Source organism: Bos indicus, chromosome 22 (genome assembly GCF_029378745.1).
Source record: "Bos indicus isolate NIAB-ARS_2022 breed Sahiwal x Tharparkar chromosome 22, NIAB-ARS_B.indTharparkar_mat_pri_1.0, whole genome shotgun sequence".
In the NCBI taxonomy this organism is placed as follows: Eukaryota; Metazoa; Chordata; class Mammalia; order Artiodactyla; family Bovidae; genus Bos; species Bos indicus.
Window position 1 is genome coordinate 13,739,701 of NC_091781.1, and position 19,554 is coordinate 13,759,254.

Here is a 19,554-nt window from a genome sequence, read left to right on the forward strand (position 1 = left end):
GTAAGTGTCAAGCTGAATATGTACTGAGTGTCTGTTTTCATCTCCACAGGAAGGGATGGAAGGTCTTCTTGGGACTCTTGTTCAGCTTCTGGGCTCAGATGATATCAATGTGGTCACCTGTGCAGCTGGAATTCTTTCTAATCTCACTTGCAATAATTATAAGAACAAGATGATGGTGTGCCAAGTGGGTGGCATAGAGGCCCTTGTGCGCACGGTCCTCCGTGCTGGGGACAGGGAAGACATCACTGAGCCTGCCATCTGTGCCCTTCGTCATCTGACCAGCCGGCACCAGGAGGCTGAGATGGCCCAGAACGCTGTTCGCCTTCACTACGGGCTACCTGTGGTGGTTAAACTCCTACATCCACCATCCCACTGGCCTCTGATCAAGGTAAACTGTCAAACGTTGAAGGTTGCAGAATTGAAAACAGACTACTTCCGACTATGACTAGCAGCCCGTCTCTGCACTGGGGACTGGCTGACAAGGAGCTGTAAATAGGAAGTATGGGTGGGATGAGGGTGGGGGTGAAGTGTTGTGTCGTCAGTTTACTTCCAGGTGATGGTGACAGATGCAGTGTGGTAGGCATTTTAGACTAAGAACATGATTTTGTTGTATGCCAGTTCTTTATTCTTTCTTCTTATCTGCAGGCTACTGTTGGATTGATTCGAAATCTTGCCCTTTGTCCAGCAAATCATGCACCTTTGCGTGAGCAGGGTGCCATTCCACGACTAGTTCAGTTGCTGGTTCGTGCACATCAGGATACCCAGCGTCGTACATCTATGGGTGGAACACAGCAGCAGTTTGTGGTAGGTAAATCTTAGTAGTGACCCCTGGCCTTTTAAAAGGAATGCATAAATCCATAGGCTCCTGAACTACTTCAGTCATTGGCTTCCTCCATTCTCTAGCTTCCTGAAGGGCTGCTTGCTACTGGCTTAAAGAACCACCATGTCTCTGTGGCTGCGGAGAATGAAAGGAGTAACATGGCCCCTGGTGATACCTCCCTTGACATATCCTTCACATCGCTGCCTCCTCAATCTTACAAAGGGAGTGTAGGGTGTGATTTACTGCTATGGGGTCTCATCTTGTCCATACAAAAGGTTCACCTGTCCGAAGTAGCAGAGGCATTAATTTGAATCCAAGTCTGTCTGATTTCAGAGCCTGTTATCCCCCACTGCAGTTCTACCTATAAACATACATTGTTAAAAATTTATTTTTAATGGGAGTATAATTTCTGTACAATGTTGTGGTGATTTCTGTTGTCCAGTAGCATGGATCAGCTATGAGTATACCCACATCCCCTCCCTCTTGAGCCCCCTCATCCCCAGCCCTCAGGCTGAGCTCCCTATGGTATTCAGGCATCTTCCCACTAGTTAGCTGTTTTACATGTGGTAGCGTATATACTTCAGTGCTACTTTCTCAGTTCATCCCACCTGCTCCTTCCCGTTAGGTCCACCAGTTCTTCTCTACCTCTGTTCTTGCCCTGCAGATACGTTCATCAGTACCACTTTTCTAGATTCTATATATGCATTAATATACGATGTTTTTCTCTTTCTGACTTCTTTCACTCTGTATGACAGACTCTAGGTTCATCCACCTCACTACAACTGATTCAGTTTCATTCCTTTTAAGGCTACTATTTCACCGTATATGTCTACCACAGCTGTTTTATCCATTCATCTATTGATGGACATCTAGGTTGCTTGCATGTCCTGGCTGTTGTAAATAGTGCTTCTATGAACATTGGGATACAAGTGTCCTTTTGAATTATGGTTTTTTCGGGGTATATGCCCAGTAGTGGGATTGCTGGGTCATATGGTAGTAATACTCATATTTTTAAAATGAATCTCCAAAAAAAAATTAAATAAATAAATAAAAAAAATGAATCTCCATACTCTTTTCCACAATGGTTGTATCAATTTATGTTTCCACAAACCGTGCAGGAAGATTCCCTTTTCTCCATATCCTCTCCAGCATTTATTGTTTGTAGATACCTATAAATATTTAACACATCTTTTACTGTCTCTTCCAAGAGTGGTTTAAACTGTTTCCATGGACTTACAAGAATATCAACAAGAATACGTGGTAGTATTTCTGGGATCTTTACTTGTAATCTTAGCCTGAAATTTTTAATAGTCTGAAACTTTGATGTCAAGTTTTCAGTCTTAAAAGTAGCTTCATTATTAAGTAAAGATACTTATGATTCCCCAGCATGTGTTTTAAGACTCAGAGTCTCTTACTTAATCAGGTTAGAGAACAAGACTTTACACGATAGATCTTGAGACGTCGCTAGTTACGATTAGGATGCACTCATAGGGCGCTTGGGCTTTCTCCACTCAGTACTTTGGATATCGGCCAGTCTCCATGAGGTGGCTTAACAGAATGCAAAGGGTACCTTTTAATCTCTTCTCTGGGAAGAAAGGAGCTTTTGTGTTATAATAAAAGTAAAGTTGGATATAAAAGTTGTAGCAAAGTTATAACCTTTCTTAAAACTCAGAAAGAGGGAAAGCAGACTGTAGCTATGTTTTGCAAAAGCTAATTTCCTTATCCCATATTATAGGCTATCAGTTGAGTAGTCTTGGAGGAGGTGAGTGGATTTTCTCCTGCCAACTTGGTAGACTTTTAGCAGTAGGTGGTAAAACTTTGCTAAATTTTCACCAAATACACATAGGTATACAAAGATCTAGGGAGTACCTGAAGGAAAACACTGACAGTGTGTGCACATCACTTTCCCATCTTGGTGTCTGCTTTCTTCCCTTTACCCAGAGTGCTGGGTGCCTTGTTGGGAAGAGAGTGATCTTTGGGAGTCAGAGGTACATTGAAGCTGTGCTTTGCCGTGCACAGTTTTGGAGGTGCTGCTTGGAATTAGTGCTGACAAGAGGCCACTTTCACAAAGTGACCCTCAATTAGTGGATCCATCTTCATTCCTGAACTTACTCGCAAATTCTGGTGAATAACTAGTGATTACTACTCAGAACAGGAAAGCCTTTCAAGCATATAAACTTTAGAGAGCACAATCCCCTATTAACGATGTTTCTTTTGGTAGGAGGGAGTCCGCATGGAAGAAATAGTTGAAGGTTGTACTGGAGCCCTTCACATCCTAGCTCGGGATGTTCACAACCGAATCGTTATCAGAGGACTAAATACCATTCCATTGTTTGTGCAGGTATGTTTGTTTTAAGTGAGGTGTTCTAGAATCTGTATGTCAGTAAAATTTCAGGATTTTAAAGATAAGCAAAGTATAAGGAAATTAGGGGCCAAAATAGTAGATATTATTTCATCTACTATCACCGTTTATAAAATGGCTGTGCTGCTCATGCTATTTTTCAAGTACAAAAAATAGAAAGTGTGTCATGTCCTTTTAGTTGAATCCATTTATGAAAACACCCTTCATTTTTCTTGGGAAGTAGAGAGGGAGAAGCACTGGGACTAGAGCCTCAGGAGGAGGAGGGTTCCACTCTGCTTTCAGGTGTGCTCGGTTAGAAGGGATGGAAGCTGCCTGGGCTACTGCAGCACAAACCCCTCGTCACCTCTGGGTTTTCCAAATCTTAATTTGAATAATACTCAGGAGAAGAGGCTTGAGCTAAAAATGCTCCAGAAAACCATTGCTGCTAAGCATCAAACACTCACGAACATAAACTCAAGAGTGTATGATTTAATGCAGGCTTCCTATTTAATACAAGTGGTGCAGATACCACAGTGGGGTGCTCGCCATGTTTTACCTTTGGATTTGATTAGGTTTCATGTGTGTTTTCTCCTCAGCTGCTTTATTCTCCTATTGAAAATATCCAAAGAGTAGCTGCAGGGGTCCTCTGTGAACTTGCTCAGGACAAGGAAGCTGCAGAAGCTATTGAAGCCGAGGGAGCCACAGCTCCTCTGACAGAATTACTTCATTCTAGGAATGAAGGTGTGGGTAAGTAGGAAAGGAATCAGAGCCTTTAGCTTGTGTACACTGAAGCCTCAGCTTTTCCTCAAAGACCATTTTTCCTTCCTCTCCCAGCAACATATGCAGCTGCTGTTTTGTTCCGAATGTCTGAGGACAAGCCACAGGATTATAAGAAACGGCTTTCGGTTGAGCTGACCAGTTCTCTCTTCAGAACGGAGCCAATGGCTTGGAATGAGGTAGGCAGTGTGAGCACGTTTATTTGATGGTTCGCTAGAGCACCAAGGCAGTTTATGGTTTCCTCTCGAACGACTTGGTGCACATTCATTTGCATTGACTATGTCCTTGGCTTGAATATTCATTCTTTACACTAGCTTAGCAACTGCTGTAAGGAAAAACTACAGCTTTATACAGCCTGTTTAGAACAAACAAGTTAGAATTTGTAAGGGAGATAGATGAAAAAGTTAACAGATTAAAAAACACTTTTGAAAGTTGTTAGGAAAGGGGCAGTCGATTAAACGTTGTTAGTTGGAGGTCAGTTTATCAGTACTTTTAAAAAATACTGTTTTTCACCTACTTTTCTACTTGAATTTCTATTAATTTGTTCAGTATTTGTCCTTGATACAAATTGAAATAGTCAAAACCACCCTGAAAGTTGATACAGTCATTGTACATAATCATAAGGTGGATTATAAAGAGAGAGGCTATATACTGTTAGGAAAAGAGAAGCAAACTGCTAAACAGTAATAGTAATATATTAATTGGCTGTTGAATAGATAATCTCAACCATTCCAACTTGAGCTCTGAACATCCTCACCCAGCCCTTTCTCCAGACCTGTTCCACACAGTTAATGGCAACTTAGTTCTTCTAGCTGTGCAGGCTCTAGGGATCTTTTCATAACACACCCTGTCAGCAACTCCTATTGAGGGTAGAAACAAAACACCTATTTTGTTTCCTGTTATATTTCTAGCACTTAATAAGTACTTGGTAATATATTTGCAGAAAGAATAAATTACAAAGCATTTCTGTGATTGTGTACATCTGTATTTTGAAGTAATTCTGCACTTTGTAAGTAGTTCTACAGTGTTTTGAGTTCTTTATTCCTTTTGTAATCTGAGAATAAGTATGTTTTCAAAATATCAGAGTATCCTTTGAGTTGAGAATTTCCATTTTGCTTCCTTGCCTGTACCTGTTCATCTAGACTGCTGATCTTGGACTTGATATTGGTGCCCAGGGAGAACCTCTTGGATATCGCCAGGATGGTATGTATCTCATATTTCTTGATTATCTCCAGATCAAGCTAAAGGTCCAGAGCTTTGTCAGAAGAGCTGTTTTGCTTGTCTTGGGAGGACCTGTTGGCAGGAAAGTAGTGGTAGCAATTAAAGGCAGTTCTTAAATTCTAGAGTCAGCAGTAATTTCTTTATTTGTGCACAGGGAATTCTCAGCCACACACCAAGCAAGCACTGGATCATACCAGTAAATGTGTGTCACTGCTGCCAGACCTCTGCAGTACGTGTGTTACACGTTGCCTGGCTTTCTATTCAATTTTTCGTTCAGAGAACCCTTATATAATACCTGTGTCTATAATTCTAGACTCAGATCTGGGATGTGTATTTACATAGCTTTTCAGAAAACTCTGAAAATCTAAGTAATTCAAATTTGGGTATATACTGTTTATCTTACAATCTTACCTGTTTTTCCCTAGTTAATACACTTAAAGCTCATAAGCTTCTTACTTTGACAGGTATATAAATATTAAGCCTTTGGATAAAAACATACAAAGGTTTCATAGGAAAGTGGCACGCTTTCTTAGTACTTCTGTGGGTATCACCTAGACTTTATATAACAAATACATAGCTGTTGCCACTGCTCAGCAACCGGTCTCTGCCCAGGAAAAGGCCAGACGTCCAGGACTGGAACCTGCTGATCTGCCTTTGGTGGAAACAGACCGTGTGCCTCCTTGTGTGGCCTGACACTGGGTAGTTTCTCAGCTTAAGAAAGCAAGAAGGTGGAGAGGCTAGAAGGAATGCTTTCTGACACATTTGCTATCCTGGGATCCCCCTAACTCTGTGCTCACGTCATGTCTTCTCTCTCTCTCTCTCCCCCCTCACCCACCATGTCACTGCCCCAACTCCCAGATCCCAGCTATCGTTCTTTTCACTCTGGTGGGTACGGCCAGGACGCCTTGGGGATGGACCCCATGATGGAACATGAGATGGGCGGCCACCACCCTGGTGCTGACTATCCAGTTGACGGGCTGCCAGATCTGGGGCATGCCCAGGACCTCATGGATGGGCTGCCCCCGGGCGACAGCAATCAGCTGGCCTGGTTTGATACTGACCTGTAAATCATCCTTTAGGTAAGAAGTTAAACAAGCCAGTTTGGGTAAAATACTTTTACTCTGCCTACAGAACTTCAGAAAGACTTGGTTGGTAGGGTGGGAGTGGTTTAGGCCTATTTGTAAATCTGCCACAAAAAAAGATACGTACTTTGAAAGATGTCTTGGAACATTTGAATGTTCTCAGATTTCTGGTTGTTAGGTGGTCATGTGTGGAAGTTATTAACTTTAATGTTTTTTGCCACAGCTTTTGCAACTTAATACTCAGATGAGTAACATTTGCTGTTTTAAACATTAATAGCAGCCTTTCTCTCTTTATACAGCTGTATTGTCTGAACTTGCATTGTGATTGGCCTGTAGAGTTGCTGAGAGGGCTCGAGGGGTGGGCTGGTATCTCAGAAAGTGCCTGACACACTAACCAAGCTGAGTTTCCTATGGGAACAATTGAAGTAAACTTTTTGTTCTGGTCCTTTTTGGTCGAGGAGTTACAATACAAATGGATTTTGGGAGTGACTCAAGAAGTGAAGAATGCACAAGAATGGATCACAAGATGGAATTTATCAAACTCTAGCCTTGCTTGTTAAATTTTTTTTTTTTAATATCTGTAATGGTACTGACTTTGCTTGCTTTGAAGTAGCTTTTTTTTTTTTTTTTTTGCAGTAACTGTTAGTTTTTTAAGTCTCTCGTAGTGTTAAGTTATAGTGAATACTGCTACAGCAATTTCTAATTTTTAAGAATCGAGTAATGGTGTAGAAACACTAATTCATAATCACTCTAATTGTAATCTGATAAAGTGTAACATTGTGTAGCCTTTTTGTATAAAATAGACAAATAGAAATGGTCCAATTAGTTTCCTTTTTAATATGCTTAAAATAAGCAGGTGGATCTATTTCACGTTTTTGATCAAAAACTTTATTTGGGATATGTATGGGTAGGTAAGTCAGTAAGAGGTGTTATTTGGAACCTTGTTTTGGACAGTTTACCAGTTGCCTTTTATCCCAAAGTTGTTGTAACCTGCTGTGATACAATGCTTCAAGAGAAAATGCGGTTATAAAAATGGTTCAGAATTAAACTTTTAATTCATTCGATTGTGTCACCTTTTTTTCCTTGTCATTAAGCGGTCTGTGAGGGTAATAAGTTTTCCTCAGGATGAAGTTGAACTGAGTAAACAGATAGTGACGTAATTTAAGTTGTAATGGTGGAAGAACCTTACTGCTAATAGATGGAATTGTTCTGTCAAATTTCTTTACACTGGTCCTGGGTTTTTAAAGTGCACCAAAATGTTTTAGCTTTGCACATTTAGCTGTGTAGGAGGAGAGTGTCCACCATCTTTAACTGAAGGACTCTGGGCTTACAGCCTATGGCCAAGACTCCTTCAGCCTGGCTGCAGGTATATATATAATTCTGTCCGAGTGACTAGAGGCCTCATGGTTCAAAGGCATCTCGTTCTTCGCGACATAGAACAAAGTGTGTTAGTCAGTTGTGTCTGACTCTCTGCAACCCTGTGGACTGTAGCCCACCAGGCTCCTCTGTCCATGGGGTTCTGAACTCCAAATAAGCTTCCCACCCCCAACCCCAAACTCCATCACGTGGTCTCATTCCTTTAAGGTAATAATGAAGAATTACCCACATGGATTTGGACTTCAAGCACCTTCACAGAAGTGTGACTCATTTGGAGCGGGGAATTCCTTCAACTCCACTTTGAACTGATAATTAAGATGCTTTACCTGTCGATGTTTATCTGAACATAATCAGAGCGAACTAGAATGGGCCTTCTTCCATTGCTCTCTGCCAGGTGAGCCTGTCATCCTGGTGGTAGGTCTGACAAGTTTTTAGTTCATCCCTGAGGGCAGAGTCAGTATACCTGTTAGAACTTGTGTTTTGGGGCTTTAAAAAGAGTGAAAGTGTTTGTACCGAGAGAGCCGTTTCTAATTGACTATGTATTTAAACATGTACTTAGTTCCTTGTTGTTGGATGAGGACCCTGTATAAAAGCTTTATAAATTCTTCCCTGTGGTCTAATTGGGATGAGAGGGAAAACGTGTGTGTATTTGGTGACGGGGCAGTTCTGCTTCCAGTGCGTGACACAGAGAACAAAGGCAGCACCGCACGAGCTGTTTGCAGGTCAGAGTGAAGATCTCCGTAGTGAGCTCAGCCTCTAACATCAAGAACCACAGCAGGCTGTTTTATTTAAAGAACTTTTTAAAACCAGAAGATATTTCAGAGCTCTGCCTAAAATCATCATAGTTTTGAAGTTCCATGTAGAAACTTAATATGAAGGTTAATACAGAAAGAAAAAAGAAAAGTCAAGATTCTGGAGAATGCTTCTTTGCTTCTGCAGAAAAATGGTTTGAAGACAACATTTCACAAAAATCAGAAGACCAAAGATGTGTCAGGTGTAACTACTGAATGTAATAACCTACAAAATGTTAGTGCAACAACAGAATTTTTAGCCAGTCAAAAGAAAAATTGCCAGCCATGAGTGGCTTTGAGTTTCTGAAAAAAAATCACGTGGTCAGTAATGAGTTACTACTGTTATTGGCACATGAATAGAAGTGTACACTAAGGGAGCAGAATAAGATGAAGACAATACACTTGAAAGGTAGCACTGGAGGTCATGTGAAAAAGGGACTTTTCAGTAAAGTGTGGAACAGGTATGCAGCCATTTGGATAAAATTGAAGTTAATGCAGGAAGAAAATCCATAATCAACAAAGTATAAAAGCCCACACCAGATGCCCATGTGTCTGGTAATTGCAAGAGAACAGCCACAATGCAGTAAAATACAACATTAACAGTATGGGTATATCTCAGATTGATACTAAGCAAAAGCAGGTCACCAAGGCTTGTTGTAGAAGCGTATAGGTACAAAAAAGGGTCAACTATCTTAAGCAAACCATCCACAGATGGTAAAATGAAAAAGCAAAAAAATAATTACCAAAAAAATCAGAATAGTGATTTATTACCTGGAGATGGAGGTGCATGGGACGTTTGATCCCATTGTAGTGACCGCCACTGAGCTGAAAAATAAAGCTTTTTCCATGTTGGAGGAGGTGTTTGAGACCTGAGGCTTTGATCTGGTTATTTGAATCCTTGATAGTGAAAGATCTTGAGGTAAATATGCTCTTGCAATTTTGTCTTGATTAGTGCAGTAAAAGCAGAAGATCTGCCCCGTGCTGTTGACTCCGCCAACAGAAAGCGGAGTCGCGCACTGCAGGTGTTCTGTCCTGGTAGGTGAGAACCTACTCCCTTGCTTGAGTGAACACCTGGCAAATGCGGTTAGAAAACAATGGCGGCGGGGGTGCAGGGCACTAAAGGTAGTGTGTCCTTTTTCTTAGCGTCAGATGTGGTGTCCATGCCACCGCCCCATCTGGTGAGGAAGCTAGAGGGAGGGGTGACAGGCCTCCTCTGCCACCTCAACATCATGCCTCTGAGAGGTGGAGGTCGGGTGAAAAAGGCCAGCCTTCTTCCAGGTCACATCAAGACCCTCACCCTGCCCATGTCCTGATTCTGGGCCGAGGCTGCTGTGGTTGCCACTTCCCTCCCTCTGCTTATCCAAGCTTGAGGCTGTTGGGGCCAAAGCCTCCTCACGTTTGGTGAGTCTTGTCCCCCAGCTCCAGAGCTCTCCCCAGGGACCAAGCCTCCCCCTCCCTCCAGTTCCTTCCTGAGGCTCCTACCTCACTCAGCCTAAGTCCCCGTATCAGAGACACTGACTGCTACATAGTTTTCTGTGGTTTGAGTAAGGAGAAAACGGCATTTTGCTTCAAGTGGGGGCAGAAGAGACCCAGACCTTTGACAAGAGCCTTGGCCAGCAGAGCCCCCACTTTCTGACCTGTGCCACAGGGCTGACACCTGCCCTGCAATCCCAGAACTGACTTGAGAACCTCATGAGGTGACATGGTGACCTCACAGTAATACGGGAGACATGAACAGCTAGACAAGTACCAAGAACCATAAGAAGTAAATCCTACTGCTGCTGCTTAGCTGCCAGATTCTGCCCAGGAGACCTCCCAGGCCAAAGTCACCCCAGATGTTCCCAGAGGGCCACCTCCTTGGGTGTGTGCTCAGGCTGTAAGCTGAGGCGAGGTCTCAAAGCTCGGGCCTGCCGTGAGCGGAGAGAAGGCAGCCTGTGGCCTCGCAAGTCCGCTCCACGCACGGCGTGCTGCTGATGCCTTTGCAGTTAGCTCTGTCATGCCTTTTCTCCCTGGGGCGCTCAGCCAATGGACTGTAGTCAGTTAGCAAATAGCTGAAGCTCGGAGGGGATAGGAAGGGGAGGACCAGAGGCACCTGGGATGTTGCCAGAATCCTAAGGGCCCTGATGGGTGGCCAGCAGCCAGTTCTCAGAGCCTGGGAAGCCACAAAGGGGTGTGGGCCTCCCATGCGGGGCAGGAAGGGTTACCGCCCTCGACATCCTTGCCCACCCAGACAGTTCATGTCCCCTACCTCAGCTCAGCAGTATCGGGGCTCTGGCTTTGCATAAGTGCCCTTGTGAGAAGGGACATAAAGGATCCTCTAACTCTTGGTGGACAGAAGCCCTGCTAGGGACTGTCTTCTCCCCCTGTGCCTTTCTGATATGCCTTTCCTCAGAGAAGCAAGGCTGGGGACTTGCAGCCACGCATGGTCCACTTAGCATGGTTTTGGAATGTTAAAGCTCTCCTGTTTCACCTTAAGCAGCAGAGAGTCCCTGCTCAACGCAGAAGCGTTAAGAAGATTCCATTGCTCTGAAATACCTTCTGGGAGGACTCGGCCCAGAACTCCAGGGTGGTTCCCTCAAGATCTGAGTGAAATGAGAGAACAGATTGCCTGGGCAAACAGAACTGTGCCTGTTCCCTGCAGCAGAGGGGCAAAGCAACAGGAGCTGAAGGCCAGGCCTCCATCGACTCCCTCACCCTTGGAGCACAGGCACATCCAGGCAGGCCAGGGCCCCTGGGGTGCACAGCCGGGTGATGGGTATGCTGCCCAGCAAGACTTCCTGTGGGGCCTCCTCATGTGGGCACTAGGGAGGCTGAAGCAAAAGAAACTGCCTGCTCCGGTGCAGGTCCCCCTTACACCCCAGCTACTCACAGCTCGGCTCTGGATATCCCACTGCTGGACAAACAGGCTCTGGAGTCAGAGTCCTAAGTTCAACCTGACAGCGGGGCCTTGGGCAGGTGGACTGGCTCTGAGCTTCGGTTTCCTCTGCTATGAGATGGAGATAAGGTGGTGTGCTTGGCAGGTGGTGGTGGGGTTTAAATACGGTGAGTTACATCCATGCCTTTGTGGAGGGGGGCGCAGAGCAGCTGTTCACTGCAAAGCCACATGGAAGCTGGCACACTGCCCGTATCACAGTGGCAGATGAGGCTGGTGGTGACAGTGTGGCCAGCTGCCCATGACACAGTAGATGGGGCCTCCCTGGTGGCTCTGATGGTTAAGACTCCTCCTGCAATGCAGGAGACCTGGGTCACCAAGATCCCTTGGAGAAGGGAATGGCTACCCACTCCGGTATTCTTGCCTGGAGAATCCCATGCCCGTGTAGCTCCTACCCCTGCCTGCCCCGCCCATCCTGCCTGCGTAGGGGCTGTGGCCGGGGACAGAAGCCCGTCAGGGGACGGGGCTCCTCTGTCTGAGAAGTCTGGAGCACTGCCGCTGCTGATCCAGTCTAGCCCTTTCATTCTGCAGTTTGAGGAAACAGATCCCAGAGAGGAGGCCAAGGAATGTTCTCAATTTGCTCACCTGGTTCCAGCCACCCAGGACCCCCGCCCCCCAGTGCCACGGTCCTAGCACCCCTCCGCAGTACCAGGGGCCTTAAGGGTGTATGTGTGAGGAAGAAGCTGGAAAGGTGTTGAGGCTGGGAGGTGGTGGTCACTGGTAGAAGGTGGGGGGAAGGAGTCAACCTTGATGCCTTCATCCCACTTAGGTGAGCAGACAGACCTGCAAGGAAGCCAGCATTCCTTGAGCATGCTGCATTCCTTTAGGCAAAGTGTCAACTACCTGCTTCTGTGAGTGGAGTCTTGCCCATTTCTCCCCAGGATTCTCAGAATCAGTTCATCCCTGAAATGAAAAGCCAGGCAGGTGAAATCAAACAAGCTTCCAAAGGCTTGCTCTAGATCTGCAGCTGGAAGAGCATTCCTGTCTCATCCCGCCTGGTAAATCTCTGGAGGAGACAGGCTGGGAGATGCCCGCAGCTTCCCTCCACTTTGATGAGCGCAGGTAGCGCCGGCTTGAGCAGAGGCCTACGTGGCCCACACACGGGAAGAGCATTCTGAGAACGTCGAGCAAACCTGGGTTCCCAGATGCAGCCGACAGGCACCGAGAGGGCTCGTTCTGAGTGGGTTTTCTAGGGCTGGAGTCAGAGCATCTCAGCCAGAGGTTCTGGATTCAGCTGACTTTATTGGATCCACACAGAGCTGTGGGTGACCTGTGGAGTGTGTGTAGCCGGGGGGTGGCAGCCGCAGAGTACTGTGCCGAGTGCCTTCTTGCCTAGTGTCCAGCAGCTTGGAGGATCTCCAGGGCCAAGGACGCCACTGAGCTGTTGGCTGATGACCTGTGAGAAAAACAGAAGTAAACATTTAGGCATTTCCAAGGTTAAATGCCCCCCTCTTCCAAAGGGGCTGGCCTTTTCACCTGAGTACCTGATGAACCAGCTGCTTCCCAAAGCTGCCCTGAGCATCATTTTGAAAAACACAGACAGGATCCCCAGGCTCTAGGGGTGGGAGGTGAGAACCCCAAAGCCCCCAGTCCCACCATAGCAAGCCCCCTAAGCTATGCCTGAGCTAGTGGCCCTGCCACCACTTGGCGTTGAGCTGCTTTGGACAGATTGCACCGATGCCGAGCTGCGAGAGCGAGTCAGGCAGACGGCAGCCAGAGCCTGTCAGCCCAGAGCCCACAAAGAGCCTGCCTGGCGCCAGCCTGCAGCTGACTTGTGTCAACCAGCAGAGATCCCAGATGCTCCATGGTGCTCCTTCCTGGCCAATCAGCCAGCAACTCTGGATTTCTCATTCTCATAGGTGTGGATGTGCAATTAAGACCTTAACGTGGAATCTTTGTTACTGGAGCAGATTGTCTGACACACACACTTGTGCCTTAACAACTGTCACCAAAGCAGAGAATGGCGCTTGGCAGTACCCCCAGAAGTGTAAAATTAGCTGGTGGCACACTCCTGACTACATGGTAGGCGAGCTGCTGCCTAGCAGTGGCACTGGGGGCTGCAAAGAAGAGGTGGGGTGCAGGGGAATGGGGCCACGTGTTCCTGCTCTGCACATCAGGGGTCTCTCTGAAAGGAAGGAATGCACTTGAACTGCTCTTGGCTCAGGCCAGGCTACTCCAGTGGAGCCATGAGCCCATCCCACCCACCAGAGCGGCACTGAGTGCCAGTGACCAGCAAGGGAGACGCACCCACCGTCAGGACCCCATCAGGGCTGAGGACGCTGCCGTCCCTGGGGATGGACCCACCTGGCCCAGGAGCCACTGTCCACACCTTACACCACAGGGGCCGCCAGGCAAGAAGGGCCACTCCCATCAAGGTCAGTCTGTCCCTCCCCTCAGCTCACAGAAAGCACAAGAAAGGTGGGGGAGGCCAGGAGGTGCTGCCCCACCCAGGATTAATGCAGCAGTGCTGGTTGGAGCCGAGCCTCCTCCATAGAATCACCATCTCCCCAGTACCTCAACCACGTGTTCTCCAATGAATGCAATACTCAAAACACCAGGAAGCAGGTTCCATACAACCTCGTGATTCTGAAGAAAAGCTACCAGCAAAGGCTGGGCGCCCCTTAGCAGGTGGGGCCTGGGTGGCCCATCCACCAGGAGGGAGGGCGCACAGTGGGCAGTGTCAGGTGGGAGGGTGATGGTCCCTGGTGTGTAGGGGAAACGAGGAGGAGAGGAAAAAGAAATGGGAGAGTGTTTGCCAAGCCTACTCACCCCCCGGCTGGGGCCAGCCCCTCCAGAACCCGCAGAAGGTTCCCTGCGCTCTTGAGACTCTCCAGGTGCTTCTCGTTGGAGGTGATCTGCAAGGGAGGAGAGAAGAGCAGTCAGCAGCTCCATCCTGACCCACGACTGTTCGCTGGGTATCCTGAGTCTCTGGCTGCCCATGTTACTGGGCAGTGAGCCCCGAGGTGCTGCTGATCACAGAGGCACCCTTGGGGGTGAGCAAGAGGGAGTCCACTGCAGTTGGACAAATGCCAGGTCAGGATGGGGTGCTTCCTGTTGGCCCCTCAGGAGGCTGTGTGTTCTGGGAGCCTGAACACTTCAGGGAAAGCAAATCATGGGTGAACAAACTTGCCAACTCTCAGTTCCACGACCCTGCTGGCCCTTATGTCCCAAGCCCAACACAGCCTCTTTCCTACAGCCAGAAGTGTGATTCTGGGTTCCCAGTGATCTTGGGGCAGGGGGCGGGGGGCGGGGGCGGGTTGCTGGGAGAAGGAAGAGGCACTAACAAGCTGAACCGGGGCAACACCCCTGCCCAGGTACCCTGGGAGATGTGCCCTTGCCAACTTCCTAGGAGAAACAGGAGACACACTCAGGCACCCTTGAGCCTGCGGCACCACGGGCAGAATCCTAAACCCTCAGGGCTGGAAGGGACTCAGAGAGGGGCCGCCCCAGCCCTGCTCCCAGAGACTTCCTGATCCAGACCCTGGAGTCCATGCCCTGCGGACAGAGAAGAGAAGGCTTTAGGAATGAACCCTGGCTCTAGTATTAGAGTTGTTTCTCTTGATTCATCATCCATGTCCCATTTTTATCTGTTATTCTTCAAATATTTTCTAATAAACACTTTGGTGGCACTTCACATTCAGCAGACTGCAGTTTCCTGTACATTTTCTCATGCCTCCCTCTCAGTAGCCTGACCTCACAAGGTAAGCGCGTACTGTGCTTTATAGATGAGGTAACAGAGGCTTAGTGAGACGAGGGGCCATGATGGCAGCACACAGGGAGCTGGCCCCTAATCCCACCTGAGGCTGGAACCAGGCTGACCTTGGCTGCTCCCACTGTTCTTTTGTCTTCCTACCTGATCATAGCAACCAGGGCTGGAGTATCATCTCTCCATTTCTTAACCAATCACAGATGCAGACAGGAAGGTCATGGGGGTAATTAGACCTTTACGTGGACTCTGAGTTGCATGTGAATGAATCTGAGCCTCCGTGGAGATCCTATCCCACTTCCTGAGTGTGTAGACACCAGCTGCCAGCTCAACTGCATCAGGTGTAATTTCTGCCAAGATTCGCATCTTAAAAGAGCTGCGTGCGAATCCGTTCTGAAATTACACCCAGCTTGATGAGTTCAGAAGGCTGCTGTGGTTCAGTAGGTCTGAAGCAAGCACAAACTTAGTCGGAAAGGATCTTCAGCAAGGATTCCCATCTAATTTTTCTCAAAACTGTGCCTCATACGGTTCAGGTGAGCTATATCCAAACCCGCTACTCTACTAACCCTGCCACGCGTCATGTGTAAGAGGCTGAGCCCCACTCGCAAAGAAATAGCATGGGTACGTTTACTCATGAGGCTACTTGGAAAGTGCAAATAGAAACCTACGGTGGAAACTACATGATCAAAGGAAGAGGCCAAAATAGCATCATGTGCAGCTGACATAAAGGCCAAGCATAAATAAAGCCAAACGAATTGAAAGCTATGCAATCTGGCTGCCTAAACTCTTACTAGCACATCAACTCTTATCCCACCTATAAAGATGAGTTAATTAGAAAATAAAATTTTAAATAATATCAGTCAGAGGTTCTAATTCTGGGAAAGACAGAGAAAACACATGCCACTCTTCTTATCCATTTAAAACCGGAACAGAATACACAGAGCAGCTCTTTGAGATTACAGAAAAGTTAGCAGCACCAGCAGTGGGGACGGAGGCCAGAGCACCACTGCTGCTTTCCCTCTGGCGCAGCCCACCTCGACCTCAGCACGACCTCAGCACACCCAAGCCCCGGACTGAGCACTGAGGGGCAGACGGGAGGGCTCCGGGAGAAGCCAGGCTTCAGGAAGGGGAAAGGAAGCGTCCAAAAGCTGCAAGAGTGCAGATGAAAGCCCCTTTCCTTTCCCTTGGTTCTCCTCCGCCCCAGGCAGCGGGCAGTTCCGTGGGGGCAGCAACAGGAGCCATCAGCCAAAACTCCCCTCTGTTCTCCCAGTGTTTGGCCCAGACATGACAAGTGTGGACATGGGTAGTCAGTGGCCAGACAGAAAATGAGAGACCCGGGGAACCAGAAAGTATTAGGGAGGTGACAAAGAAGAGCTTGAGAAAGCTGAAGCGCCAATACTTTGGCCACCTGATGCAAGAGCCGACTTGTTGGAAAAGACCCTGATGCTGGGAAAGATTCAGGGTAGGAGGAGAAGGGGGTGACAGAGGATGAGAGGGTTGGATGGCATCATCGACTCAATGGACATGAGTTTATTAGGGTTAGGGTGACAGAGGGTTAGGGGTTCGAGTTAGGGTAAATAACAAAGATAACTAAAGTATTTCCAGTCACTTGGAAATTAAACAACACACCCTTAAATAATCCAAGGATCAAAGAAGACATCCCAAGGAAAATTAGAAAGTATTCTGAGCTGAAAGATGTCTATACAATATATCAAAGTCGGGGGGCGGGTGCAGCTAAAGCAGTGCTTAAAGAGAACTTTATGGTACTAAATACTTAACATAAAAGAGAAAGGTCCAAGTCAATAATCCAGGCATTCATGTTAAGAAGCTAGAAAAAGAGCAAACAAACCCAAAGACGGAAGGAAAAAAAGAGCAGAAATCAAGACTAATGTCGTAAATGTAGGCCCAAATATATCAACATCTATATTAAGTGTAATTTACGAAGTGCTACAAATAAAAGACTAACATTTTTAGACTGGATATAACCAAAATAAAACGCGACCATGTGATGCATACCAATATACCTTAAATACAAGGGCAAAGAACAACTGAAGTCTTAAGAATGAAAAAAGATATGTCACACAAATTGTAACAAAAGAAAGCTGGTGTAGTTATAATAATATCGAAGTCAGCTTTAAGACAATAATTATAACTAAGAATAAAGAGAGACATATATTTATAAAAAGATCAACTGATCAGGAAGATATACCAAGTCCAAATTCTAAATGTACCTAATAACAGCCTCAGAATATGTTTAAATAAAGGACAGAACCAAAGTGAGAATGAGGCAAATCCATAATTATGGTGGCACATTCTCAATCTCTCCCAACATGTACATGAAAATCAGAAGGGATGTGGGTGTTTTACACAACGAGATTAACAAACCTGACCTTATAGACCTATAAAGAAAAATTCATTTAACAACTGCAGAATGTATGTTCTTTTCAAATGTACATGTAAAGTCTTCAAAATATATTTACTGTCATAAAGCAAGTTCTGACAAATTTCAAAGGTATAACTAGCAAAATGTCAGGATCTGTACGTTAAAACCTACAAAATGCTGATAAAAATTTTTTAAATGAAATAAATGGATATATTTACTATGTTCATGAATTAGAAGACAATATAGTACATATATTTATTTCCCCAAAATACAGGTTTAATGCAATTCCTATCATAATCCCAACAGGATTTTTACAGACCCACACAAATAATATCAAAGTTTTGACAAGCGTGCAAAGGTAACCTGAATAGGGGAACATTTTTAACAAACAATGCTGGAACAAACGGACACCTCTATGTAAAAACCTGCCCCTAAGCATTTATCTTACACCTCAAATAAAACGTCATTCAAGGGACTTCCCTGGTGGTCCAGTGGTTAGGACTCCAAACTCTCACTGCTGAGGTCTGGGTTCAATCTCTGGTCGGAGCTACAATTCCATAAGCTTGTGTGGCATGGCCCAAAACAGAAATGATTCAAAATGGATCATGGATCTGAATGTAAAATGTAAAACAAACAAAAAACTTCTTGAAGAACATATAGGAGAATACATATATGACCTTAGGTTTGCTGATGAGTTTTCACAACACAGAATCACAGTCCCAGAAAGAAAAACACTGACAAATTGGACTTTATCAGTGTTTACAACTTTGCCCTTTATATATTTACAATGGAATTTTATTTAGCCATAAAAAGAATGAAATACTGCCATTTGCAACAAAATGAATGGACCTAGAGATGGTCATACTAAGTGAAGTAAGCCAGACAGAGAAAGACTATCGTATGATGTTGCTTCTATGTAGAATCTAAAAGATACAAATGAAAGAAAACAAACTTACATGGTTAGCAAAGGGGATGGGAGGGGTGCGGTGGGATAAATTAGGAGTTTGGGATTTGCAGATACAAATTGGTATATAGAGAATGGATAACCAACTAGGTCCTACTATATAGCACAGGGAACTATATACTCAGTACCTTGAAATACACTATAATGGAAAAGAATAAATACAGATTTATGCACGTATAACTGAGTCACTTTGCTATATATCTGAAACCAACACAATATGGTAAATCAACTTCAATTAAAAAAAAATTTTTTTAAAGCCTTTGCTCTTTGCAGAAGATTGATGAGAGAGTACACGTGCTGTGTTTTGCTCAATTGCTTCAGTCGTGTCTGACTCTTTGCGACCCCATGGACTGTAGCCCTCCAGGCTCCTCTGTCCATGGGATTCTCCAGGCAAGAATACTGGAGTGGGATGCCGTGCCCTCCTCCAGGGGATCTTCCCAACTCAGGGATTGAACCCATGGCTCCTGTGTCTCCTGCGCTGCTGGCGGATGCTTGGGAAGCCCCTAAGACAAAGCAAAGAAAGCAAAGTGAAAGTGAAGTCGCTCAGTCGTGTCCGACTCTTTGCGACCTCATGGACTGTAGCCCACCAGGCTCCTCCGTCCATGGGATTCTCCAGGCAAGAGTACCACCGGAGTGGGCTGCCATTTCCTTCTCTGGGGATCTTCCCAACCCAGGGATCGAATCCAGGTCTCCTGCATTGCAGGCAGACGCTTTACCCTCTGAGCCACCAGGGAAGCCATAAGACTAGGAGAAAATATTTGCAAATTACATATCTGATAAAGGACTTTTATCCAGAGCATGTAAAAGGAATTCTTAAAGTTCAACAAGAGAACTTTATAAACGGGCAGAAAATCTGAATAGACACTCCATCACAGAAGGTATTATAGATGACAAATGAACATGTGAAGGGATACTCGGCATCAGTTGTCACTAGGGAAATGCACATTCAAACCGCAGTGTATACCACTACACACCTAGATTCATAAAAACTGACAATAATCAATGCTAGCCAGGATGTAGAGTAACAAAAACTCTCATTCATTGCTGCAGGATTGCAAAACGGTACAACCGTCATGGAAGAGAGTTTGGTGATGTGTATAAAACTGAACATAGTTTTACCATACAATCCAGCAGCTGCACTCTTAGGTATTCACTCAAGA

At 45.8% G+C, this 19,554-nt stretch overlaps 2 protein-coding genes across 15 annotated transcripts in view; one reads left to right on the forward strand and one right to left on the reverse strand.

The window, feature by feature from the left end:
* CTNNB1 (catenin beta 1) overlaps nucleotides 1–9,277 on the forward strand; it is a 48,779-nt gene extending 39,502 nt beyond the window's left edge. The window contains exons 9-16 of one of the 4 annotated variants that reach the window (XM_019984492.2): nucleotides 50–388; nucleotides 646–804; nucleotides 3,042–3,161; nucleotides 3,758–3,908; nucleotides 3,996–4,117; nucleotides 5,081–5,141; nucleotides 6,018–6,238; nucleotides 7,826–9,277. In XM_019984492.2, coding sequence (XP_019840051.1) covers nucleotides 50–388; nucleotides 646–804; nucleotides 3,042–3,161; nucleotides 3,758–3,908; nucleotides 3,996–4,117; nucleotides 5,081–5,141; nucleotides 6,018–6,226 — 1,161 coding nt within the window. In that variant the 3' untranslated portion in view covers nucleotides 6,227–6,238; nucleotides 7,826–9,277. Of the gene's footprint in view, nucleotides 1–49; nucleotides 389–645; nucleotides 805–3,041; nucleotides 3,162–3,757; nucleotides 3,909–3,995; nucleotides 4,118–5,080; nucleotides 5,142–6,017; nucleotides 7,304–7,825 lie in introns of those variants that run through there. The other 3 variants (XM_019984490.2, XM_019984491.2, XM_019984489.2) reach the window with 3 other exon arrangements.
* ULK4 (unc-51 like kinase 4) overlaps nucleotides 3,041–19,554 on the reverse strand; it is a 521,313-nt gene continuing 504,799 nt past the window's right edge. For 3 of the 11 annotated variants that reach the window (XM_070776132.1, XM_070776127.1, XM_070776131.1), the window contains 2 exons: nucleotides 14,111–14,196; nucleotides 3,041–12,737 (listed from right to left, as the gene is read on the reverse strand). In XM_070776132.1, coding sequence (XP_070632233.1) covers nucleotides 12,674–12,737; nucleotides 14,111–14,196 — 150 coding nt within the window. In that variant the 3' untranslated portion in view covers nucleotides 3,041–12,673. Of the gene's footprint in view, nucleotides 12,738–14,110; nucleotides 14,197–17,665; nucleotides 18,898–19,554 lie in introns of those variants that run through there. The other 8 variants (XM_070776126.1, XM_070776130.1, XM_070776124.1 and 5 more) reach the window with 6 other exon arrangements.